This window comes from Telmatherina bonti (assembly GCF_933228915.1).
Source record: "Telmatherina bonti genome assembly, chromosome: 20".
NCBI lineage: Eukaryota > Metazoa > Chordata > Actinopteri > Atheriniformes > Telmatherinidae > Telmatherina > Telmatherina bonti.
The window spans coordinates 5,854,463-5,881,938 of NC_136618.1; the positions used below are offsets into that span (position 1 = coordinate 5,854,463).

Consider the following 27,476-nt stretch of genomic DNA (forward strand, 5'->3'; position numbering starts at 1 on the left):
TACAGAAGATCATTCCTGCCAGCAGCAATCAGCCTCCGGAACAAGACCTCCTCTAGTTAATTATTATCTACAATATTGAATTTCACTTTGGGGATTAATAAAGTATTTTCATTTCATTTCATAAAGCCAACTGTAAAATAAATCTATCTATCTATCTATCTATCTATCTATCTATCTATCTATCTATCTATCTATCTATCTATCTATCTAAACAGCGGATTAGTCGTTGGTGCAGTTCCACTTACTGCCTGTGGGGGGCAGCCAAACGCCTTACGACAGCCTGTCGGAATTGTCCAGAAGAAGAACAAAGCCTGTGACAGCGGAGAAACCTGAGTTTTATAACAAGTAAATACTGAATAGAGGTAGGCACAATGAAGAAGTCCTCCCTTGTCTTAAGTAGCCAGCCTTGTTGAACACCATTGCCATGTTTTGCTGAGCTGTCAGAGTGAATGTGGGGAAACTATTAGGAAGACCATTGGCTAGCTTTAGCTGGGCTAGCTCCATGCTACATGCTAGCTTCATTTAACAGGAAGAAGCAGCATGCTAGCGGGAAGCTAGTTAGCCTTTTAGCTCGCCTTCCTATTCTGGGATTGGCATTTGGATGGGCAGTAACCTTTACTTAGCAGCGTTTATTGTGACTGCAGGAGGGATGTGTTTCCAGTAAGATCACTATGTCTCCATGGCAAAGCAGCATTTGTCAAGGTGAAGCAGTTAGAAAGAGAAGCTGGACATGATGTTGTAATGTTGTCTCTGACGTTAAATCAGCTGGGAGAAATGACGAGAAGCAACACAGGGCCTTAATTCTCTGTTTATTCTACGTCTGTTGAGGCAAATAAAAATAAAAGTATGAGGTGGTAAGATCCTGCTGTTGCTCCTGTTGGAGTGTGTTGGGTTATAATGAACATCTGCAGGCGTTTCATGAACCTGAACACACTGTTCATGTAATCTCCTGCTGAGTGTAAGATGTCAGAAAGCAGATTTATTGTGCTTCAAACCATTTTCAGTTACCATCAGCTCTGTTTTGCTGTCTTGGTTTGTGTTACTCACATCCTCATAAAAGCACCAAACAATGTGAAGAACAAATGGTCTGGGCTTTAAACTGGTTCTATCACAGATTTCTTTTCTTTTTTTTGTCACTTTGCCCTTTCTTCTACCTTTCTAAGCTTTCTTTGACTTTTGTTGTCATTGCTCTGCTGTATCACTTGTTGCCACCAGCCTTGTTTATCTGTAAACAAGTCCAACAGATTGGTGCATGGCTGCATTGTTAAAGATGAAACTTGTGTTTTCCTCTCTTTTAATCCCTTTTCTCAACCTGGCATTCCTTTACTCCATCAGGCTGAAAGAGAAGCTCTACAATGTCCTTAAAGCCACGGGTGGTGGATTTTGATGAGACATGGAACAAGTTATTGACGACGATCAAGGCTGTCGTGATGCTCGACTATGTGGAGAGAGCTACGTGGAACGATAGATTCTCGTATCCTCTTCCAAATGCTGAAAAGTGAACTGCAGATTAAGATTTTTGTAATGTCTCAGAGTGACGCATGGTAGTGTGATTAACCTGATTTTATTTCCAGTTATAAAATGAGTTATTTAATGGTTATTTTGCTGCAGAAATATGCAAATCGGAAGCATTGCCATCATGCACTGTTATAGGAACATGTTAGGCATGACATGCATACCACAGCTTTATGATGTCATTCCTTTATTTATTGGTTGTATTGATCCTAAACTTTAACACCAGTGACATTTATGCCTTGTGTGTTGCATACCCAGAACCTTTGGGTGAAAGATTATACACAGAGACTAAGGTTTTTCTTGAAAATCATGTCAGGCAGTTGTACAAGGTAAGTCCTCACACAAGCAGAAAACATGCTGGTTTTATTTTGTCCCGATGCCTTTTTTCATACCTGCTGTGGATCTGTGTGCACTGTAGAAAGTTCTGGAGTCAGAGGAGAAGGTCTTAGTGATGTACCACAGATACTGGGATGAGTACAGCAAAGGAGCCGGCTACATGAATTGTTTGTACAGGTAACATTATTAAACCTTGACACTCTGTGTTTATATCCTGTCCAGAAGGTTTACAGTTCAGTCACGAAATTCACAATCAGTGATCCATGATAACACTATTATTTATCACATTTTCATCACTATGTTGCCAAGAAATCTCAGCAATGACGATGAAGACACTTCCTGTCAGACTTTCCACCAATCAGAGAGCTTAAACTGACAGTAACGTCCAATCAGGAGCAGCCAAAGATCAACAAGTGATGAGAAAAGCAGGAAAATAATGATCCTCTATGGCTGGAATAAAGCCAAGAAGACGTTTGGGATGCAGCTGAGGTGGAGGTGCTGCAGTGAGGATAGCAGGTAGATAGTAGCAGGAAGACGTGGAGATGAGTCTTTATGCTGCTATACATTCATTTTACATAATTTTAGTCTCATAATCTGACAATTGAGGCTTAAACATCACGTCTGATAACTGACTGGGATTATCAGTTGATCTCTTGGTTGTGTGTATTTTTTATATAAAAAAGAAAAACAAGCAGATGAAAAGTAAAAATAAAAGAAAAGGTTGAAGGCTAAATTTGCTGATTCAGCTTCAAGTTAATATCATTGCCACCCTTGTTTTTGTTGCACTTTATGGATATAACTTTTAAATTTACTTTATTTTTAAATTTATTTGAAGGATGTGTAGTGTCTTCATGCTGCTTTATCTATTCATACATTAATTTTACTAATCTGATGGTTTGAAGGTGGATCGGTGTGTCTGGGTCCTTAACTGTAGAGCACATTTGTTCTTTTTTTGTCAGAACCTTGAAGAGTGTGACGTGCCAACCAGCTTTAAGATCTATTTTTATTTGTACTTCCCTGTAGACTTCCTCTTATTTGTAACCGTGAGTGAGATGGAAAGTGTCGTCTTCGGTGAAGCAGCACGGCGCTAATCGCTTCAGATATAACAGAAACTTGTTGGTCGATCTTGTGAGATACGTGCTAGACGTCATCGTGTCAAACAGAAACCATGGTGACTGAAGGTCCAGCCAAGTCCCACCAGACGTCTCAGTCAGAATCACTTCCAGTCTCCGTTGTTTCACATCAACGGTTGTTTAAAACGTCATCATGTTGTGTTTGAAGTGAAACAGAGAAATCAGGCCACGCGTCATGGCTGCATAGCCGGCTGGAAGTTATCCTGCTGTTTGCTCAGTTTGCTTGTTGAAGAATAAAAGTTGGTTGATTTTAGGTCCAGCTGCTTTCAGTAGGAAGTCCTCATAATGAAGAATAATTGTTCTCAGATCTGGTTTGTTTCTGCTGTTGGTTTAATGAATTAGAAACTATAAAAACTCAGTGAGGTCAGGCGTCCATCCAGCAGCCGATGTTCTGGTCCGACATCCATCATATGGATCCATATCAGATTCCAGATCCATTGATAATGAGTCCACAGTGTCTTGGATATATTGCAGTGTGTATTGCATGTTTGTTCTCTTCAGAACGTTGCTACGGTTCTGGATGGTAGTATCCAGAATGTTGTTCCTTTTCTGGATGGTAGTATCCAGAACATATTCCTGTTCTGAATGGTAGTATCCAGAATGTTGTTCCTGTTCTGGATGGTAGTATCCAGAATGTTGTTCCTGTCCTGGATGGTAGTATCCAGAACATATTCCTGTTCTGAATGGTAGTATCCAGAATGTTGTTCCTGTTCTGGATGGTAGTATCCAGAACATAGTTCCTGTTCTGGATGGTAGTATCCAGAATGTTGTTCCTGTCCTGGATGGTAGTTTCCAGAATGTTGTTCCTGTTCTGGATGGTAGTATCCAGAACATAGTTCCTGTTCTGGATGGTAGTATCCAGAACATTGTTCCTGTTCTGGGTGGTAGTATCCAGAATGTTACTCCTGTTCTGGATGGTAGTATCCAGAATGTTGTTCCTGTTCTGGATGGTAGTATCCAGAATGTTGTTCCTGTACTGGATGGTAGTATCCAGAATGTTGTTCCTGTTCTGGATGGTAGTATCCAGAACATATTCCTGTTCTGAATGGTAGTATCCAGAATGTTGTTCCTGTCCTGGATGGTAGTTTCCAGAATGTTGTTCCTGTTCTGGATGGTAGCATCCAGAACATATTTCCTGTTCTGAATGGTAGTATCCAGAATGTTGTCCCTGTTCTGGATGGTAGTATCCAGAACATTGTTCCTGTTCTGGATGGTAGTATCCAGAACATTGTTCCTGTTCTGAATGGTAGTATCCAGAATGTTGTTCCTGTTCTGGATGGTAGTATCCAGAATGTTGTTCCTGTTCTGGATGGTAGTATCCAGAATGTTGTTCCTGTTCTGGATGGTAGTATCCAGGATGTTGTTCCTGTTCTGGATGGTAGTATCCAGAATGTTGTTCCTGTACTGGATGGTAGTATCCAGGATGTTGTTCCTGTTCTGGATGGTAGTATCCAGAATGTTGTCCCTGTTCTGGATGGTAGTATCCAGAACATTGTTCCTGTTCTGGATGGTAGTATCCAGAACATTGTTCCTGTTCTGAATGGTAGTATCCAGAATGTTGTTCCTGTTCTGGATGGTAGTATCCAGAATGTTGTTCCTGTTCTGGATGGTAGTATCCAGAATGTTGTTCCTGTTCTGGATGGTAGTATCCAGAACATTGTTCCTGTTCTGGATGGTAGTATCCAGAATGTTGTTCCTGTTCTGGATGGTAGTATCCAGAACATTGTTCCTGTTCTGGATGGTAGTATCCAGAACATTGTTCCTGTTCTGAATGGTAGTATCCAGAATGTTGTTCCTGTACTGGATGGTAGTATCCAGAATGTTGTTCCTGTACTGGATGGTAGTATCCAGAATGTTGTTCCTGTACTGGATGGTAGTATCCAGAATGTTGTTCCTGTTATGGATGGTTGTATCCAGAACATTGTTCCTGTTCTGGATGGTAGTATCCAGAACATAGTTCCTGTTCTGGATGGTAGTATCCAGAACATAGTTCCTGTTCTGGATGGTAGTATTCAGAATGTTGTTCCTGTTATGGATGGTTGTATCCAGAACATTGTTCCTGTTCTGGATGGTAGTATCCAGAACATAGTTCCTGTTCTGGATGGTAGTATCCAGAACATTGTTCCTGTTCTGGATGGTAGTATTCAGAATGTTGTTCCTGTTCTGGATGGTAGTATCCAGAATGTTGTTCCTGTTTTGGATGGTGGTATCCAGGATTTAGATCAATTTTTATTATCTTGTAAAACACTTGACATCTTCACCTGTCCCCTCTTGTCATCCAGTTATCTAAACACACAGTTCATTAAGAAGAACAAACTATCAGAAGCTGATCTGCAGTATGGCTACGGCGGAGTGGACATGAATGAGCCGCTAATGGAGATCGGAGAGGTACACGGCGGTCTAAACACCGTTTCATCCATGTCCACACATTGTTTCCTGTCACAGAAGAGGATTTTTCTCCACCTGACTCATTTTCTGTGTTTTCATGTGTGGTTGCAGTTAGCGCTGGATATGTGGAGGAAGCTGATGATTGAACCCCTTCAGGCTGTACTGATCCGGATGTTGCTAAATGAAATAAAAAAGTATGTTTCACACAGTTTACACGAGAAAACGGATGGTTTATTTAGGTCTGCTTTTTAGTTTGAGACATGTTCAGTTTCATCATGTTTACTCTTAAGTGTAAGGCCAGAAAACTGTCAGAAACGTCATGAATGAAGGGATAAAGCCGTGTTAGATGGATTGTATTCACACGTGAGACATTGCACCTACAAGCCCCAAATCAGCGTTTCTCTCAGATAAATCCACATTCAGATGTTTTCATTCACCATGAGATTCTCCTTAGACTACTTAGCAGCTCTTTACGTCACGGTAGCAGCTAACGCTGACATGGTGGGCTCTCACGTTAGCAGCTAATGCTGACATCAAAGGCTCTTACGTTAGCAGCTAATGCAAAGACCATGGGCTGACACATTAGCTGCTAACACTGAGATCGTGAGCTCTCACATTTACATGTAACGTTAAGACCGTGGGCTCTCCTATTAGCAGCTAACATTCTGCCTGTAGACTCTCACATTAGTAGCTAACACTCTGACTGTAGGTTCTCACATTAGCAGCTAACGCTAAGAACATAGGCTCTCACATTAGCATCTAACACTTAGACTGTGGGCTCTCACATTAGCATCTCATGCTAAGACTGTAGGCTCTCACATTAGCAGCTAACGCTAAGACCATTGGCTCTCACATTAGCATCTAATACTAAGACCATGGGCTCTTACATTAGCATCTAACACTAAGACCATAGGCTCTCACATTAGCAGCTAATGCTAAGACTGTAGGCTCTCACATTAGCAGCAAAGGCTGAGACTATAGGCTCTCACATTAGCATCTAACACTAAGACCATAGGATCTAACATTAGCAGCTAATGCTAAGACTGTAGGCTCTCACATTAGCAGCTAAGGCCAAGACCATAGGCTCTCACGTTAGCATCTAATGCTAAGACCATAGGATCTAACATTAGCATCTAATGCTAAGACCATAGGCTCTCACATTAGCATCTAAAGCTATGACCGTGGGCTCTCACATTAGCAGCTAATGGTAATACCATGGGCTCTCACATTAGCAGCTAATGGTAATACCGTGGGCTCTCACATTAGCATCTAAAGCTAAGACCGTAGGCTCTCACATTAGCAGCTAATGCTAATACCGTGTGCTTTCACACAGCATCTAAAACCATGATAACATAGTTATCTATGAATGTTTTTGATATGCTACAAAGGTTGGTCTTCAATGAATATCTATAAAAATCTATAAATGAATCAATATTGAATTGATTGAGGACATTGGTGATGAAACACAGACCTAGTCATGATAGCTAGCGAGTTAGCAGACTATTTCCTAAAAGAATAAACACCGAGGTGACGTGACGTCTGTCTGCAGCAGCTAAGATGCCAAAACTGAGATAAGAAAACAAAAACATGTCTGTCGCGTTGAAACAGATGACTCCATCATGTCTTATCATGTCCACAGCGATCGTTGCGGCGAGAACCCCAACCAGAAGGTAATCCACGAGGTCATCAACTCCTTTGTTCATGTTGAACACTACTATAAGAAGTTTCCATTAAAGGTGAGACTTCCATTAACGTCCCAGTGTTGGTGTTGCAGACAGACCCACCAAATGCTGCGTTTCTGTCTTTCAGTTTTATCAGGAAATCTTTGAAGGACCTTTTCTGATAAAAACAGGAGAGTATTACAAGCAGGAAGCCTCCAACCTGCTCCAGGAGTCCAACTGCTCGCAGTACATGGAGAAGGTAGGCCAGATGGAAGCACGAAGGAGGGTTCATACCTGCTCATTCTGAAGGACATTACCGTTTCCTTTATGCCTCAACTGGGAATTTTCTGTTTTATTGTGTTAAATTCCAGCTTCTGTTCAGTGTTGATGCAACAACACATCGACCGGGTCTCTACTCTGCCCTTGTAGTGAAAATAACACGTTACTGATCTGATTTATTTATTGATATTTATTTTACACAAAAACACAAATGCATCAACAGTTCAATCAAGAAGAAAGTCAGAGTGAAAGTCACTCTATTTACCCGCTTCATTGCCATGCAGCAGATTCCACTGTGATTCATCAATAAATATTTATTAAAATAATTAAAGGCGGGATACAAGATCGTGGAAAAACCGTTTCAGAAAATATGACATGTATCAGTTAGGGCTGCTCGATTATGACAAAAATAATAATCACGATTATTTTGACTGAAATTGAGATCTGGATTATTTTACACCATTATCCAGTATTTTAAAACAACGCTGCGCGTCGTGGTGTTCTAGACTCCGTGTCGTGCATTATAACCGTCTAATGCACGGTTCCGAGTTGTTTAATCTGCTTTTACCGCTTATATAGGAACTATTTTATGTCGGTCTGGATGTACGTTTTATACCAAACAACCACTGTCAGGCTGCAGCGCGTTTCTCTCATCCACCTGTTAAAAGACGGCTGATCTGAACCAGCTGGTTAACGCATTGCAATGGTAACGCCCCGTAACAGAGGGACATTAAAGTCAGGTGACTGCATAGTAGGGGCGGGAAAATCGAATCATAAAATCAAAAATCAGATTTTTTGCTTCACAATTTTAAAATCTATTTTCTTTGTTAAAAAAATAATAAAAAAAAAAGTATATATATATATATATATATATATATGTACATATATGTGTGTATATAGATATATTTATATATATATATATATATATATATATTTTTTTTTTTTTTTTTTTCAAATAAATAAAAATAATCCATTTTAAAAAGATTTTGTCATTTTTATTAACCTTTTATTTAACTTGTCTTCTTGGGCATTCCAGCAGTAGAATGATGGTCTGGCTGCTGGGTTGTTTTTTTCTTATTGAAATCAAGATAAATAACGAGCAAAAAAAGAAGTTTTATACATTTTAATGTTTTTAATATACAAAAACCAGCATTATCGAAGAATTGTGAGAATCGCAATTTAAATCGAATCGGCACCCAAAAAATCCGAATCAAATCACTATCATCCCAGCCCTAATGCATAAAAAGCTAAATGTGAACCGTTTTGTTACTTTTAAGGGTCACGTCGGTTCTGCAGCTCTAGACGGCGTTTGTTTAGTGGGACGGGTGGAAATGTTGCAGATATCTGGACCACTTCAGTCTGGATCCTGCTTTAACCTTCAACACACTGCCGGCGTATTCATGCACTCGATTTTTGCAAGTGCTCGACAGCTGCCGGCGCATGAAATAAGTAAGACATTTCCCTGTTGGTGAACCTGGAAGGCAACATTTAGAAGACAATGATGTGTCTGAAGGAGAACAGTTTGAGCTATTCTCCCCTGAAGACATCATCGCTCTGTTCGTCCGATAGACTAATCAGTATGCAGACCAAGTAAAAGATGCAAAGGGGGATGGAGCAGGACGATCGAGTCACGTTGGTAGAATGCAGCCCTGATCTTCACCAGTAAAAAGTTCCAAAGAAAAACTGTAAATAAATTTTTTGTTTGTGTTTTTTTTTCCAAGAAATAAATGTAAAATACAATGAACACATTTTTTCATTCTTTATTACAACAATAAACAATAGAGATATGCTTTTGAAACAGGTAGGCATGATTTTTTTCTCTGTTTGAGAAAAGAAAACAGTTTTATGAGGACAAATCGTCATTTTTCTCCACTGCGATGAAGGTTAAAGGGACTCTGTAAGAATTACTCCCATCTAACGCTGAAACCATGGTGATCAACAAGTCGTCTCCATTCTCCGTGTTGCTTCTGCTCAGACACTGAATCAGCTGATTGGTTTAGTGCACAAGCAGAACACGTTCATGGCACGGAGACGACTTGTTGACACATTCCCAGTAAGTTCCACGCTACACATACAGACACACACACACACACACACACACACACACACACACACAGGGTATGCTTACGTGTTTTCTGTAGCTTTCATCGAGGCAGTGAAGCCGGACTAAAAGCCGGAGGGAAGGCTTTAGTCGCTGCATTTTGGGACAAAAAACCATTTACTGTGACTTATAAAGCTACTGATCTCAGCGGATCGGTACTGCTAAGACAGCAGGTCTGGCTGAGACAGTAGATCAACTAACTAAACAAACAAGCCACCTTGCCCAACGAAACCCAGTGAAAAAGTTCGCTTTGGCTGCTTTAGGCAGCGAAGTTGACTAACTGGTGGAGGAGAACGCTGCAAGCTGAGCTCCGTCCACCTGGGGGAGGCGAGCTGCAGGTGTAGCGGTCACATGCTGCTGGAAAAGACACCTGAACGGATTTCCACCCTGTACTGTAGTAAACATCTCTCGCTGATCTTTACATACTCGACGTTGCTGCTATGTGTCCCTGACAGGCAGCTGTAGCTTAAAGATGGCCGACTGTGCCTCGTGGCTTACCTGCCGCATGTCGAAACAAATCTAAAGTTCTCTGCTGATGATGTGTCAACTTGTTAGTGGAGGTCATAAAACACCAACAATAACACATAAATAAACCAGTAGACAGAACCAGTATGCCCCGGTATGTCCCAGTATGTCCCACCATGTCCCACCATGTCCCACTATGTCCCACTATGCCCCAGTATGCCCCAGTATGCCCCAGTATGCCCCGGTATGTCCCAGTATGTCCCACCATGTCCCACTATGTCCCAGTATGCCCCAGTATGCCCTGGTATGTCCCAGTATGCCCCAGTATGCCCCGGTATGTCCCAGTATGTCCCAGTATGCCCCAGAATGCCCCAGTATGTCCCAGTATGCCCCACTATGTCCCACTATGTCCCAGTATGCACCAGTATGCACCAGTATGTCCCAGTATGTCCCAGTATACACCAGTATGCACCAGTATGTCCCAGTATGCACCAGTATGCACCAGTATGCACCAGTATGTCCCAGTATGTCCCAGTATGTCCCAGTATGCACCAGTATGCACCAGTATGCACCAGTATGCACCAGTATGTCCCAGTATGCACCAGTATGCACCAGTATGTCCCAGTATGTCCCAGTATGTCCCAGTATGCACCAGTATGTCCCAGTATGCACCAGTATGTCCCAGTATGCACCAGTATGTCCCAGTATGCACCAGTAATGACTCGCTTCGAGGCAGAGATCTGTAATTCCTGTAAACATGTTTTGAGTTCAGGCAGGTTCCATGTGTCTCACGCCGCCTCGGTTCTGTCCGTCTCCCAGGTTCTGGCGCGGTTGAAAGACGAAGAGGTGCGATGTCGGAAGTACCTGCACCCCAGCTCCTACGCCAAAGTCATTCACGAATGCCAGCAGAGGATGGTGGCGGATCATCTGCAGTTCCTGCACGGGGAGTGTCAGAGCATCATCCGGCAGGAGAAGACAGATGGTCAGATCACGTCGCTCTTCTTCACTTTCAGAGAAAGTCACACATCATCCCAGTCACGCGTCATCCCAGTCACGCGTCATCCCAGTCACGCGTCATCCCAGTCACGCGTCATCCCAGTCACGCGTCATCCCAGTCACGCGTCATCCCAGTCACGCGTCATCCCAGTCGCGCGTCATCGCAGTCGCGCGTCATCGCAGTCGCGCGTCATCCCAGTCGCGCGTCATCCCAGTCGCGCGTCATCCCAGTCGCGCGTCATCCCAGTCGCGCGTCATCCCAGTCGCGCGTCATCCCAGTCGCGCGTCATCCCAGTCGCGCGTCATCCCAGTCGCGCGTCATCCCAGTCGCGCGTCATCCCAGTCGCGCGTCATCCCAGTCGCGCGTCATCGCAGTCGCGCGTCATCCCAGTCGCGAGTCATCCCAGTCACGCGTCATCCCAGTCGCGCGTCATCCCAGTCGCGCGTCATCCCAGTCGCGCGTCATCCCAGTCGCGCGTCATCCCAGTCGCGCGTCATCCCAGTCGCGCGTCATCCCAGTCGCGCGTCATCCCAGTCGCGAGTCATCCCAGTCGCGCGTCATCGCAGTCGCGCGTCATCGCAGTCGCGCGTCATCCCAGTCGCGCGTCATCCCAGTCACGCGTCATCGCAGTCGCGCGTCATCCCAGTCGCGCGTCATCCCAGTCGCGCGTCATCCCAGTCGCGCGTCATCCCAGTCGCGCGTCATCCCAGTCGCGCGTCATCCCAGTCGCGCGTCATCCCAGTCGCGCGTCATCCCAGTCGCGCGTCATCCCAGTCGCGCGTCATCCCAGTCGCGCGTCATCCCAGTCGCGCGTCATCGCAGTCGCGCGTCATCCCAGTCGCGAGTCATCCCAGTCACGCGTCATCCCAGTCGCGCGTCATCCCAGTCGCGCGTCATCCCAGTCGCGCGTCATCCCAGTCGCGCGTCATCCCAGTCGCGCGTCATCCCAGTCGCGCGTCATCCCAGTCGCGCGTCATCCCAGTCGCGAGTCATCCCAGTCGCGCGTCATCGCAGTCGCGCGTCATCCCAGTCGCGCGTCATCCCAGTCGCGCGTCATCGCAGTCGCGCGTCATCCCAGTCGCGCGTCATCGCAGTCACGCGTCATCGCAGTCACGCGTCATCGCAGTCACGCGTCATCGCAGTCACGCGTCATCGCAGTCACGCGTCATCGCAGTCACGCGTCATCCCAGTCACGAGTCATCGCAGTCACGCGTCATCCCAGTCACGCGTCATCGCAGTCACGCGTCATCGCAGTCGCGCGTCATCGCAGTCGCGCGTCATCCCAGTCGCGCGTCATCCCAGTCACGCGTCATCGCAGTCGCGCGTCATCCCAGTCGCGCGTCATCCCAGTCGCGCGTCATCCCAGTCGCGCGTCATCCCAGTCGCGCGTCATCCCAGTCGCGCGTCATCCCAGTCGCGCGTCATCCCAGTCGCGCGTCATCCCAGTCGCGCGTCATCCCAGTCGCGCGTCATCCCAGTCGCGCGTCATCCCAGTCGCGCGTCATCGCAGTCGCGCGTCATCCCAGTCGCGAGTCATCCCAGTCACGCGTCATCCCAGTCGCGCGTCATCCCAGTCGCGCGTCATCCCAGTCGCGCGTCATCCCAGTCGCGCGTCATCCCAGTCGCGCGTCATCCCAGTCGCGCGTCATCCCAGTCGCGCGTCATCCCAGTCGCGCGTCATCCCAGTCGCGCGTCATCGCAGTCGCGCGTCATCCCAGTCGCGCGTCATCCCAGTCGCGCGTCATCCCAGTCGCGCGTCATCCCAGTCGCGCGTCATCCCAGTCGCGCGTCATCCCAGTCGCGCGTCATCCCAGTCGCGCGTCATCCCAGTCGCGCGTCATCCCAGTCGCGCGTCATCCCAGTCGCGCGTCATCCCAGTCGCGCGTCATCCCAGTCGCGCGTCATCCCAGTCGCGCGTCATCCCAGTCGCGCGTCATCCCAGTCGCGCGTCATCGCAGTCGCGCGTCATCCCAGTCGCGAGTCATCCCAGTCACGCGTCATCCCAGTCGCGCGTCATCCCAGTCGCGCGTCATCCCAGTCGCGCGTCATCCCAGTCGCGCGTCATCCCAGTCGCGCGTCATCCCAGTCGCGCGTCATCCCAGTCGCGCGTCATCCCAGTCGCGAGTCATCCCAGTCGCGCGTCATCGCAGTCGCGCGTCATCCCAGTCGCGCGTCATCCCAGTCGCGCGTCATCCCAGTCGCGCGTCATCGCAGTCGCGCGTCATCCCAGTCACGCGTCATCGCAGTCACGCGTCATCGCAGTCACGCGTCATCGCAGTCACGCGTCATCGCAGTCACGCGTCATCGCAGTCACGCGTCATCGCAGTCACGAGTCATCGCAGTCACGCGTCATCCCAGTCACGCGTCATCGCAGTCACGCGTCATCGCAGTCACGCGTCATCGCAGTCACGCGTCATCCCAGTCACACTCCTGTCATCAGAGCGATGTCAGCTGCTGGTACAGGATACAGAATGAAGCGGTTCTAGGATGGAACCATGGGGAACCCCAGGATTGATCTCGTTGCTCAGACACGTTGGCATCGTCCAGACAGCAGACCATTGGTCCAGTCCAGACCTCCATTGGTCCAGTCTAGACCTCCATTGGTCCTATCTAGACCTCCATTGGTCCAGTCCAGACCTCTGATGCCACAGTGTTGATCATGCATGTTGCCGGACCTGCTGGTGTGAGACCGTTAACCAATCCAACACGCGTGTTGTTTCCTCCAGACATGGCCAACATGTACACCCTGCTGAGGGCCGTGGCCAACGGGCTGCCTCACATGATCCAGGAGCTGCAGGTCCACATCCACAACGAGGGCATCCGAGGGACCAGCAACCTGTCTCAGGAAAACGTGGGTTTGTTTCTCTGCAGCGCAGAAAGAGTCTGCTGTCAGCAGCGTGCTGCGCTAACGCCCGCTCTCTTCTCACGCTCCTGCAGATGCCCACCCTGTTCGTGGAGTCCATTCTGGAGGTTCACAGTAAATTCGTTCAGCTCATAAACACAGTCCTAAACGGAGATCAGCACTTCATGAGCGCGCTGGATAAGGTAGGCACCGTCCTGAGAGCTGGATCCAGATCCACAGGGAGGTTTGTGGCTCTGCTGCACCAGAACATCCACAAGCTGCAAGTCCTGCAGATGTGCTGCAGCATTCAGTCCTGCTGGGCTTCACCTGAATAATAATAATATTCGTCGTAACGGGAGAGTTTTCCCTGCATCAACACGGCGCTTCAGCTGGAGGCGTTTGTCTTGTGCGACAGTTTCCCTCCACGTTGTTCGTTACTCTGCAGGCCTGAAGGGATTCCTGCTGAGACGATTTCATAACGGGATATTAAAATGATGTTCAGCTAATCCAGAAGAACAGGATCCAATGCTTTATTGATCCTGAAGACCTGGAAATTCTGCTGTTTCAGCCGTCGGATAAAAAACCTAAAAATATAAACATGAGAAAAGAAATATTACGATAAAGCTGAAAATAAACAATTACAGTGATGGAATAAGACATAAACACTAAGTCCGAAGTACGGGGAGGCTGAACGTCATCAGCGAGTCCACGCCGATTACATGGACTGATGCGATCAATAAACCTGCTTTGCTTTTCAATACATTGCTGATATCATTAAATGTTAAAAGAATGGATAAAATATAAGATATATTTAAATATACAACTAATAAAATAAATTTTAACATAAACCAGTTGATCAGTTTTATTCTTCAAACAAAAAATAATTTCCAAATGTATACATTTTAAAAAAAATACAAATATTGTATAATCTAAATAATTAACATAATCAAAATCTGTTAATAAATAACATTTCTATATTTTTTATTATCATAAAATAGTCTACTTTATATTTAAAATTTAAATTATTTTATCGGTGCATATATTTAAAAACACATGTATATATAAATATTGTATGACATATAACGAAGATTAAAATAAAAATGTAAAATCAAGGTCAATAAATATGATAAAATATATTTTATTACAATGAAGGAATTAATTTTATTCATAAAGTCAATCAAATTATTAATTCCATTTTTTTAAATAACAAAAAAATGTTCCCAAATGGCTAAACTTTTTTAAATATAATGCATGACCGGTAAATCATGGACATATTAAATAAATATGTATAACATGTAAATAAATGAAATAACAAAATCATATTATAAAAATATATTGACATGAAATGAATAAAATTAATTTATAGAATATATAAAACTAATCTATAAAACTGATGTTTGGAAAAATAATATGTCATTTATGAATTTGTATTTATAGTAAAATGATGAATCTATAATAAGAAAAAATTATAATCAGTATTAAAGTGTAGCTGAGACTAAATATGTTGAAACATTTTGACAACATTCTGTTTTTCCTGGAAATGTCTGATCGATCAGGATGAAATATATTGATCATGCAAAATGGTCTCAGATGGACCAGCAGATCCTGACTCCAGTGGAAATGCTCCCAGTCCATCACACTGGTGTAAACTGGTCACGATGTGGTTTTACACGCCTGCTGCCCATCCAGCCGCTGCAGATCAATACAACTGATCGACTTCACTGAAACTTCGATGAAAACGTCTGAAAGGAGTTTTTTCTGCTTCAGGCTTTGACGTCTGTGGTGAACTTCCGGGAACCCAAATCCATCTGCAAAGCGCCTGAACTGGTGAGTGTACACATGCACACGCGTGCACGATGTCGCCACGTCTCCCTGACCCCTCCCCCTCGGTGTCTCTGCAGCTGGCGAAATACTGCGACAATCTGCTGAAAAAGTCTGCAAAGGGAATGACGGAGAACGAGGTGGAGGACAAGCTGACCAGCTTCATCACGGTGTTTAAGTACATCGACGATAAGGACATCTTCCAGAAGGTAGCGTCTCCGTCGGGGCCACTTCTCCCGACCAGACGAGTCCCGCCGCTTTAACCTCTCCGGTTTCTCTCTGCAGTTTTACGCCAGGATGCTGGCAAAGCGGTTAATACACGGCCTGTCGCTGTCGATGGATTCAGAAGAAGCCATGATCAACAAACTGAAGGTAAATCCTTCCATTCAGGCTCAGAAAGAGTCATCTGGGACGGGTCACCGCGGCGGACACGTTCCTCCATTTAGCTGCAGGTTAAGCAGCTGTAAACGTTGTGAAACGACCTGCAGAGTCATTCACCACAAACATCCCATAATGCACCATGACACGGTGAGCTGACATCAGATCAGAAAAAACGATTTGACTTTTTTAATTTAACAGAAACTAATAAAGCATCAAAGTTAAAATGTTTTCTAATTGTAGACGTGTCCATAAATCTACACACACACACACACACACACACACACACACACACACAGTGCATCTGTCTTTATGTGTGTGTGTGTGTGTGTGTGTGTGTGTGTGTGTGTGAGAGAGAGAGAGAGAGAGATGCCAGGACAAGCAGGATGGTGGTTAGAGCTCTACATTTGTTTGTTGAACTGAATATTCCCCCGGCCCCTAAACGCACCGTGTCCTGCTTCCTCCCCCCAGCAAGCTTGTGGCTACGAGTTCACCAGCAAACTTCACCGAATGTACACAGACATGAGCGTCAGCGCCGACCTCAACAACAAGTTCAATAATTTCATCAAGACGCAGGAGACGGTGGTGGACCTGGGGATCAGCTTCCAGATCTACGTATTACAGGTGTGTGACCTGAACGCCTCGTCGGTGCGGTCTGTTGGCTGGATTGTGTGTGTGTGACGAGCTTCTCCCCGTCTTGCAGGCGGGAGCCTGGCCTCTCACACACGTCCCTTCGTCCACATTCGCCATCCCTCAAGAACTGGAGAAGAGCGTGCAGATGGTGAGGAGCGGCGCTGAACGATGACCTGGCGATGTCACGGTGCCGCCTAACGTCTCTCTCTGCCTTCCTTTACAGTTCGAGTTGTTCTACAATCAGCACTTCAGTGGGAGGAAGTTGACCTGGCTGCACTACCTCTGCGCAGGTTAGACACACTGAGCTGGACCTGGAGTCCACGTCAAACAATCCGGTCCACATAAAAACCAGAACGTTGAATAGTCACATCCATCAGAACCAGAACCAGCAGCAGAACTGTCCTCTGGGATCCAGTTCCACAGAGAGGGTCCAGTTCTGATGGGTCTGTTGACCTGATGGGAAAATGTGGGATCACGACAGACACGTCTGCCGTTCTGATGCGAATCCGAGTCCGTTTGCTGGGAAAGTCGCTTCGTTTGGGGAAATGTGAACGCTCCAAACCAATCCTGACAACCGGACTCGGTACAAAAGCAGGTCTCGACCCGTTTCAAGCGGACCAAATACAGGAAGCGGACTACAAAACAAGTCCCTTCCTGCATGTGGCGTAGCGTTGCATTGTGGGTAAATCCATAGCGATGGCGTTAAGGGTCCTCTGCCTCGTCTGGTGTTCATACTGCGTCCATTGTTGCAGTGGATTTCTGCAGGATACTTGCATAAGACACAATAAAAACCCAAAACAGCCATAGTTTGGTCTCCATGTTTAACTGGCAGGTGGAGGAAACAGAGTTTTCTTCTTCATGTCCTCTCTTCTGCTAAATACTAGTGCAGCGCCACCTCTGGTGGGAATGGGGAGATATTATTCTAATGGTTTGACTGGTTTCACTAAACTGCAGCGTGAACACGATCTCGGTCCGCATGGATACACCCCCCTACAGTTGGACCCAGTCCCCAACCGGACCAAGTCTAGCGGACTGTCCTGATGGGCCATGACTACACCGGCGATAAATCTGACATTTTATATCTTCTCTAGATCAGGGGTGTCTAGAGAGAAACTCCAGTCCTGGAGGGCCGGTATCCGGCAGGTTTTTGTTGTTTCCCTCTACCAACGCAGCTGACTCAAATCAAATGCATCCAGCAGCTTCTTGTCAACCTGTTTTTAAGTTTTGGTCAGTTGTGTTGGAGCATGGAGACAACGAAAACCTTCAGGATACCGGCCCTCGAGGACTGGAGTTTGACACCTGTGCTCTAGATGAACTGGAAGCATGAAATAATTTGATTTGTTTCCATTTTTCCTTCATCTGACTCCTTTCTTCCACACAGGTGAAGTCAAGATGAACTACCTGTCCAAGCCCTACGTTGCCATGGTGACCACATACCAGATGGCTGTTTTGCTGGCCTTCAACAACAGTCAGACGGTGTCCTACAAGGAGCTGCAGGACGGCACCCAGATGAACGAGAAGGAGCTACAGAAGACCATCAAGTCCCTGCTGGATGTCAAGATGCTCAACCACGACTCGCAGAAGGTGAGTGGTTTACCTCTGCAGCAGGCGCACGCCTCCCACCGCCTTGTCTCTAACCGTCTTCTCTTCACCTGCAGGAGGAGATCGAAACCGAGTCGACTTTTTCACTAAATATGAGTTTCAGCAGTAAAAGAACAAAGTTCAAGATCACAACATCGATGCAGAAAGACACGCCGCAGGTCCGACACTTTTCCTGTTGTTTAACTGCTGGTAATGGTAGCTTTAATCTGAACCACTCTGCGTGTCCGTCCTCTCAGGAGATGGAGCAGACGAGGAGCGCCGTAGACGAGGACAGAAAAATGTATTTACAAGCTGCTATAGTGAGAATCATGAAGGCCAGGAAGGTTCTCCGACACAACACCCTCATCCAGGAGGTGAGTCCCGCCGGACCAGGCTGCCATGTGAGGAAGAGCGCAGGATGAAGGTTCATCTGCACAGAAATGTGATGAAAGGCCTCCAAACTCCAGAAGACTCAAGTTCATTTAGATAAAACAAGATTTAACTTCACTTAGAAGATATTTACCTGAAAAACCTCCAGACAGTGTGATGTCAGGAACTTTCTGGGTTTTCCAAACATTACTGTATTTATGTAGGGAGAAGTTTTATTTCATTTAATTTTATTTAAAGCTCTAGTAGGTAATGTTGCTCATAGACATGTTCCTCTGTGTGAAGTGGTTCCTAGTAGTCTATACATTCTGTACAATAAGAAATATAGTTAGACCCCTCAGTTTGGTGGAAAAAGCTGCGAACTAGAAAAGCACTCTGTAATCCTCCACCAAGGCTCTAAAAAGTTCCTGGATCCAAACGGTGATCCGGATCACCACCAAAATTAAATCAGTTCTTCCTTTTCACATTTCCAACAACTCCTGAAAATTTAATTCAAATCTGTCCATAACTTTATGAGTTATCTTGTACACAAAAAGATCAACGTCAGTAAGAACATAACCTCATTGGTGGAGGTAAGAAAAAAGCCCCGGATCACACAAGGAGCAAAACCAGAGGGGGAGGAGCCAATGCAGGAGGAGGGGCCTATATAGGGGGAGGGACCATGATGTGGGCGGGGCCAAGGCCCACTTTCACATCTTGCTAACTCCCCAACATTACCCACCCAAGCTTTAATTTAATTTCATCTTAAACTTAAACAAACAGAAAATATTTTACATTTTGCGAACATTTATGTATATTCTGAATACATTATAAATACAAACCTAACAAGAACAGAAGAATTTCAGTTATTTTATTTTTATTTTACAAAAAGCTTAATTTAAAGAGTTAAAATCACGTCTTAGTTTTATCATTTTATTTAGATAAGTAGAAAATACAAACATTTTATCATAAAACTTTGAAGAAAAAAAAATTAAATGGGCGTAAAAAGTGGAATAAGAAATGCGACAAAACATGTATCAAAATATCAAGAATGTGGATAAATGTAAATGACATAAATTGTATTAATTGGTTCTTTTGAAAAGCTGGAAGAAGCCGCCGCGTCCGACTGCAGCTCAGGTCTCGGGAGGTTGTCCTCAGCAGGTCGCCACTTTCTTCTTCTCTAACTTCGTTCTGCTTTCAGGTCATCCATCAGTCCAAAGCCCGCTTCAACCCCAGCATCAGCATGATCAAGAAGTGCATCGAGGTGCTCATCGACAAGCAGTACATCGAGCGGAGCCAGACGTCGGCAGACGAGTACAGCTACGTGGCGTAGACGGAGGAGCCCTCTCACCTGACTGGCCGGCAGATGTAGGTTAAAAACCATAAACAGAAAAGAGACTCATTCATCGTTTAGGTCTTGGACTGTCGCTGTCGACTGAAGCGAGACCAGTGCCTCCATCTTCAGGACAAAAAGAGAAACGTCATCATGTCACGTCAGACGGCCAGCTGACATCACCAACCACACCTCCCTCCTTCAGACTCCTCCCACTTTCTGATTTTAAGCTGTTTACAACATCACCAGTGCCACGCATCCGTGCGTCAAACGACATAAAGGAAATGCCTCTAGCTGTTGGAGCGATGCGGTGAGTGGACGTGTCCGGATAAAGGAGGACAGCGGGGACATTACGGACACGTTGGTGGCTACACATTAAAAACAAACATTTTCTTTTCTCACGTTTGCAGTTGTGTGTTTCTTCCTTTCTTTGTTAAATGTACTGAAATTAGGACATCTATTGTAATAAAACCGGTATACTCACTATTGTATCTACTTTGAAATGTAAAGAAAAATTGAGGTGACAAACATGATCTTGCTGCTTGTCAATAAATAAATAAAAACACTGAAGGCTTTTATGTAAATAATTGTCAGGTGTCCATCGCAGTCTTTTTTTTCTTCTTGTTTTTCTGGATTTATGCTGAGAAATGAAAATGGTTTTACTGATGAGATCTGGACCTGGAAGGGTTATTGATGAGATCTGGACCTGGAAGGTTTATTGATGAGATCTGGACCTGGAAGGGTTATTGATGAGATCTGGACCTGGAAGGTTTATTGATGAGATCTGGACCTGGAAGGTTTATTGATGAGATCTGGACCTGGAAGGTTTATTGATGATATCTGTACCTGGAAGGTTTATTGATGAGATCTGGACCTCGAAGGTTTATTGATGAGATCTGGACCTGGAAGGTTTATTGATGAGATCTGGACCTGGAAGGTTTATTGATGATATCTGTACCTGGAAGGTTTATTGATGAGATCTGGACCTGGAAGGTTTATTGATGAGATCTGGACCTGGAAGGTTTATTGATGAGATCTGGACCTGGAAGGTTTATTGATGATATCTGGACCTGGAAGGTTTATTGATGAGATCTGGACCTGGAAGGGTTATTGATGAGATCTGGACCTGAAAGGTTTATTGATGAGATCTGGACCTGGAAGGGTTATTGATGAGATCTGGACCTGGAAGGTTTATTGATGATATCTGGACCTGGAAGGTTTATTGATGAGATCTGGACCTGGAAGGGTTATTGATGATATCTGGACCTGAAAGGTTTATTGATGAGATCTGGACCTGGAAGGTTTATTGATGAGATCTGGACCTGGAAGGTTTATTGATGAGATCTGGACCTGGAAGGTTTATTGATGATATCTGGACCTGGAAGGGTTATTGATGAGATCTGGACCTGGAAGGATTATTGATGAGATCTGGACCTGGAAGGTTTATTGATGAGATCTGGACCTGGAAGGTTTATTGATGAGATCTGGACCTGGAAGGTTTATTGATGAGATCTGGACCTGGAAAGTTTATTGATGAGATCTGGACCTGAAAGGGTTATTGATGAGATCTGGACCTGGAAGGTTTATTGATGAGATCTGGACCTGGAAGGTTTATTGATGAGATCTGGACCTGGAAGGTTTATTGATGAGATCTGGACCTGGAAGGGTTATTGATGAGATCTGGACCTGGAAGGGTTATTGATGAGATCTGGACCTGGAAGGGTTATTGATGAGATCTGGACCTGGAAGGTTTATTGATGAGATCTGGACCTGGAAGGTTTATTGATGAGATCTTGACCTGGAAGGTTTATTGATGAGATCTGGACCTGGAAGGTTTATAGATGAGATCTGGACCTGGAAGGGTTATTGATGAGATCTGGACCTGGAAGGGTTATTGATGAGATCTGGACCTGGAAGGTTTATTGATGAGATCTGGACCTGGAAGGGTTATTGATGAGATCTGGACCTGGAAGGGTTATTGATGAGATCTGGACCTGGAAGGTTTATTGATGAGATCTGGACCTGGAAGGTTTATTGATGATATCTGGACCTGGAAGGTTTATTGATGAGATCTGGACCTGGAAGGTTTATTGATGATATCTGGACCTGAAAGGTTTATTGATGAGATCTGGACCTGGAAGGGTTATTGATGAGATCTGGACCTGGAAAGTTTATTGATGAGATCTGGACCTGGAAGGGTTATTGATGAGATCTGGACCTGGAAGGGTTATTGATGAGATCTGGACCTGGAAGGTTTATTGATGAGATCTGGACCTGGAAAGTTTATTGATGAGATCTGGACCTGAAAGGTTTATTGATGAGATCTGGACCTGGAAAGTTTATAGATGAGATCTGGACCTGGAAGGTTTATTGATGAGATCTGGACCTGGAAGGTTTATTGATGAGATCTGGACCTGAAAGGGTTATTGATGAGATCTGGACCTGGAAGGTTTATTGATGAGATCTGGACCTGGAAATTTTATTGACGAGATCTGGACCTGGAAGGGTTATTGATGAGATCTGGACCTGAAAGGTTTATTGATGAGATCTGGACCTGGAAAGTTTATAGATGAGATCTGGACCTGGAAGGTTTATTGATGAGATCTGGACCTGGAAGGTTTATTGATGAGATCTGGACCTGAAAGGGTTATTGATGATATCTGGACCTGGAAGGTTTATTGATGAGATCTGGACCTGGAAGGGTTATTGATGAGATCTGGACCTGGAAAGTTTATTGATGAGATCTGGACCTGGAAGGGTTATTGATGAGATCTGGACCTGGAAGGTTTATTGATGAGATCTGGACCTGGAAAGTTTATTGATGAGATCTGGACCTGGAAGGGTTATTGATGAGATCTGGACCTGAAAGGTTTATTGATGAGATCTGGACCTGGAAAGTTTATAGATGAGATCTGGACCTGGAAGGTTTATTGATGAGATCTGGACCTGGAAGGTTTATTGATGAGATCTGGACCTGAAAGGGTTATTGATGAGATCTGGACCTGGAAGGTTTATTGATGAGATCTGGACCTGGAAAGTTTATTGATGAGATCTGGACCTGGAAGGGTTATTGATGTGATCTGGACCTGAAAGGTTTATTGATGAGATCTGGACCTGGAAGGGTTATTGATGAGATCTGGACCTGGAAGGGTTATTGATGAGATCTGGACCTGGAAAGTTTATTGATGAGATCTGGACCTGGAAGGGTTATTGATGAGATCTGGACCTGGAAAGTTTATAGATGAGATCTGGACCTGGAAGGTTTATTGATGAGATCTGGACCTGGAAGGTTTATTGATGAGATCTGGACCTGAAAGGGTTATTGATGATATCTGGACCTGGAAGGTTTATTGATGAGATCTGGACCTGGAAGGTTTATTGATGAGATCTGGACCTGGAAGGTTTATTGATGATATCTGGACCTGGAAGGTTTATTGATGATATCTGGACCAGGAAGGTTTATTGATGATATCTGGACCTGGAAGAGTTATTGATGATATCTGGACCTGGAAGGTTTATTGATGAGATCTGGACCTGGAAGGTTTATTGATGAGATCTGGACCTGGAAGGTTTATTGATGATATCTGGACCTGGAAGGTTTATTGATGATATCTGGACCAGGAAGGTTTATTGATGATATCTGGACCTGGAAAGTTTATAGATGAGATCTGGACCTGGAAGGGTTATTGATGAGATCTGGAACTGAAAGGTTTATTGATGAGATCTGGACCTGAAAGGGTTATTGATGAGATCTGGACCTGGAAGGTTTATTGATGATATCTGGACCAGGAAGGGTTATTGATGAGATCTGGACCTGAAAGGTTTATTGATGAGATCTGGACCTGGAAGGTTTATTGATGATATCTGGACCTGGAAGGTTTATTGATGATATCTGGACCTGGAAGGTTTATTGATGAGATCTGGACCTGGAAGGGTTATTGATGAGATCTGGACCTGGAAGGTTTATTGATGAGATCTGGACCTGGAAGGTTTATTGATGAGATCTGGACCTGAAAGGGTTATTGATGATATCTGGACCTGGAAGGTTTATTGATGAGATCTGGACCTGGAAGGGTTATTGATGAGATCTGGACCTGGAAAGTTTATTGATGAGATCTGGACCTGGAAGGGTTATTGATGAGATCTGGACCTGGAAGGGTTATTGATGAGATCTGGACCTGGAAGGGTTATTGATGAGATCTGGACCTGGAAGGTTTATTGATGAGATCTGGACCTGGAAAGTTTATTGATGAGATCTGGACCTGGAAGGGTTATTGATGAGATCTGGACCTGAAAGGTTTATTGATGAGATCTGGACCTGGAAAGTTTATAGATGAGATCTGGACCTGGAAGGTTTATTGATGAGATCTGGACCTGGAAGGGTTATTGATGAGATCTGGACCTGAAAGGGTTATTGATGAGATCTGGACCTGGAAGGTTTATTGATGAGATCTGGACCTGGAAGGGTTATTGATGAGATCTGGACCTGGAAGGTTTATTGATGAGATCTGGACCTGGAAGGTTTATTGATGAGATCTGGACCTGGAAGGTTTATTGATGAGATCTGGACCTGGAAGGTTTATTGATGATATCTGGACCTGGAAGGTTTATTGATGAGATCTGGACCTGGAAGGGTTATTGATGAGATCTGGACCTGAAAGGTTTATTGATGAGATCTGGACCTGGAAGGGTTATTGATGAGATCTGGACCTGGAAGGTTTATTGATGATATCTGGACCTGGAAGGTTTATTGATGAGATCTGGACCTGGAAGGGTTATTGATGATATCTGGACCTGAAAGGTTTATTGATGAGATCTGGACCTGGAAGGTTTATTGATGAGATCTGGACCTGGAAGGTTTATTGATGAGATCTGGACCTGGAAGGTTTATTGATGATATCTGGACCTGGAAGGGTTATTGATGAGATCTGGACCTGGAAGGTTTATTGATGAGATCTGGACCTGGAAGGTTTATTGATGAGATCTGGACCTGGAAGGTTTATTGATGAGATCTGGACCTGGAAAGTTTATTGATGAGATCTGGACCTGAAAGGGTTATTGATGAGATCTGGACCTGGAAGGTTTATTGATGAGATCTGGACCTGGAAGGTTTATTGATGAGATCTGGACCTGGAAGGTTTATTGATGAGATCTGGACCTGGAAGGGTTATTGATGAGATCTGGACCTGGAAGGGTTATTGATGAGATCTGGACCTGGAAGGGTTATTGATGAGATCTGGACCTGGAAGGTTTATTGATGAGATCTGGACCTGGAAGGTTTATTGATGAGATCTTGACCTGGAAGGTTTATTGATGAGATCTGGACCTGGAAGGTTTATAGATGAGATCTGGACCTGGAAGGTTTATAGATGAGATCTGGACCTGGAAGGTTTATTGATGAGATCTGGACCTGGAAGGGTTATTGATGAGATCTGGACCTGGAAGGTTTATTGATGAGATCTGGACCTGGAAGGGTTATTGATGAGATCTGGACCTGGAAGGTTTATTGATGAGATCTGGACCTGGAAAGTTTATAGATGAGATCTGGACCTGGAAGGTTTATTGATGAGATCTGGACCTGGAAGGTTTATTGATGAGATCTGGACCTGGAAGGTTTATTGATGAGATCTGGACCTGGAAGGGTTATTGATGAGATCTGGACCTGGAAGGTTTATTGATGAGATCTGGACCTGGAAGGGTTATTGATGAGATCTGGACCTGGAAGGGTTATTGATGAGATCTGGACCTGGAAGGTTTATTGATGAGATCTGGACCTGGAAGGTTTATTGATGATATCTGGACCTGGAAGGTTTATTGATGAGATCTGGACCTGGAAGGTTTATTGATGATATCTGGACCTGAAAGGTTTATTGATGAGATCTGGACCTGGAAGGGTTATTGATGAGATCTGGACCTGGAAAGTTTATTGATGAGATCTGGACCTGGAAGGGTTATTGATGAGATCTGGACCTGGAAGGGTTATTGATGAGATCTGGACCTGGAAGGTTTATTGATGAGATCTGGACCTGGAAAGTTTATTGATGAGATCTCGACCTGAAAGGTTTATTGATGAGATCTGGACCTGGAAAGTTTATAGATGAGATCTGGACCTGGAAGGTTTATTGATGAGATCTGGACCTGGAAGGTTTATTGATGAGATCTGGACCTGAAAGGGTTATTGATGAGATCTGGACCTGGAAGGTTTATTGATGAGATCTGGACCTGGAAATTTTATTGACGAGATCTGGACCTGGAAGGGTTATTGATGAGATCTGGACCTGAAAGGTTTATTGATGAGATCTGGACCTGGAAAGTTTATAGATGAGATCTGGACCTGGAAGGTTTATTGATGAGATCTGGACCTGGAAGGTTTATTGATGAGATCTGGACCTGAAAGGGTTATTGATGATATCTGGACCTGGAAGGTTTATTGATGAGATCTGGACCTGGAAGGGTTATTGATGAGATCTGGACCTGGAAAGTTTATTGATGAGATCTGGACCTGGAAGGGTTATTGATGAGATCTGGACCTGGAAGGTTTATTGATGAGATCTGGACCTGGAAAGTTTATTGATGAGATCTGGACCTGGAAGGGTTATTGATGAGATCTGGACCTGAAAGGTTTATTGATGAGATCTGGACCTGGAAAGTTTATAGATGAGATCTGGACCTGGAAGGTTTATTGATGAGATCTGGACCTGGAAGGTTTATTGATGAGATCTGGACCTGAAAGGGTTATTGATGAGATCTGGACCTGGAAGGTTTATTGATGAGATCTGGACCTGGAAAGTTTATTGATGAGATCTGGACCTGGAAGGGTTATTGATGAGATCTGGACCTGAAAGGTTTATTGATGAGATCTGGACCTGGAAGGGTTATTGATGAGATCTGGACCTGGAAGGGTTATTGATGAGATCTGGACCTGGAAAGTTTATTGATGAGATCTGGACCTGGAAGGGTTATTGATGAGATCTGGACCTGGAAAGTTTATAGATGAGATCTGGACCTGGAAGGTTTATTGATGAGATCTGGACCTGGAAGGTTTATTGATGAGATCTGGACCTGAAAGGGTTATTGATGATATCTGGACCTGGAAGGTTTATTGATGAGATCTGGACCTGGAAGGTTTATTGATGAGATCTGGACCTGGAAGGTTTATTGATGATATCTGGACCTGGAAGGTTTATTGATGATATCTGGACCAGGAAGGTTTATTGATGATATCTGGACCTGGAAGAGTTATTGATGATATCTGGACCTGGAAGGTTTATTGATGAGATCTGGACCTGGAAGGTTTATTGATGAGATCTGGACCTGGAAGGTTTATTGATGATATCTGGACCTGGAAGGTTTATTGATGATATCTGGACCAGGAAGGTTTATTGATGATATCTGGACCTGGAAAGTTTATAGATGAGATCTGGACCTGGAAGGGTTATTGATGAGATCTGGAACTGAAAGGTTTATTGATGAGATCTGGACCTGAAAGGGTTATTGATGAGATCTGGACCTGGAAGGTTTATTGATGATATCTGGACCAGGAAGGGTTATTGATGAGATCTGGACCTGAAAGGTTTATTGATGAGATCTGGACCTGGAAGGTTTATTGATGATATCTGGACCTGGAAGGTTTATTGATGATATCTG

At 44.6% G+C, this 27,476-nt stretch overlaps 1 protein-coding gene across 1 annotated transcript; it reads left to right on the forward strand.

The window, feature by feature from the left end:
* The first annotated feature begins 274 nt into the window (after positions 1-274).
* cul2 (cullin 2) lies at positions 275-20,396 on the forward strand. The gene is made up of 21 exons (XM_079259416.1): positions 275-362; positions 1,336-1,474; positions 1,742-1,844; positions 1,934-2,028; positions 5,267-5,372; positions 5,484-5,566; positions 7,012-7,108; positions 7,182-7,292; positions 10,698-10,860; positions 13,602-13,726; positions 13,813-13,920; positions 15,485-15,544; positions 15,619-15,747; positions 15,824-15,910; positions 16,388-16,540; positions 16,620-16,697; positions 16,773-16,839; positions 17,931-18,133; positions 18,208-18,309; positions 18,388-18,504; positions 19,698-20,396. The coding sequence occupies exons 2-21, from the start codon at positions 1,356-1,358 to the stop codon at positions 19,827-19,829; spliced, it is 2,238 nt and encodes a 745-aa protein (XP_079115542.1). The 5' UTR covers positions 275-362; positions 1,336-1,355; the 3' UTR covers positions 19,830-20,396.
* Positions 20,397-27,476: the final 7,080 nt, after the last annotated feature.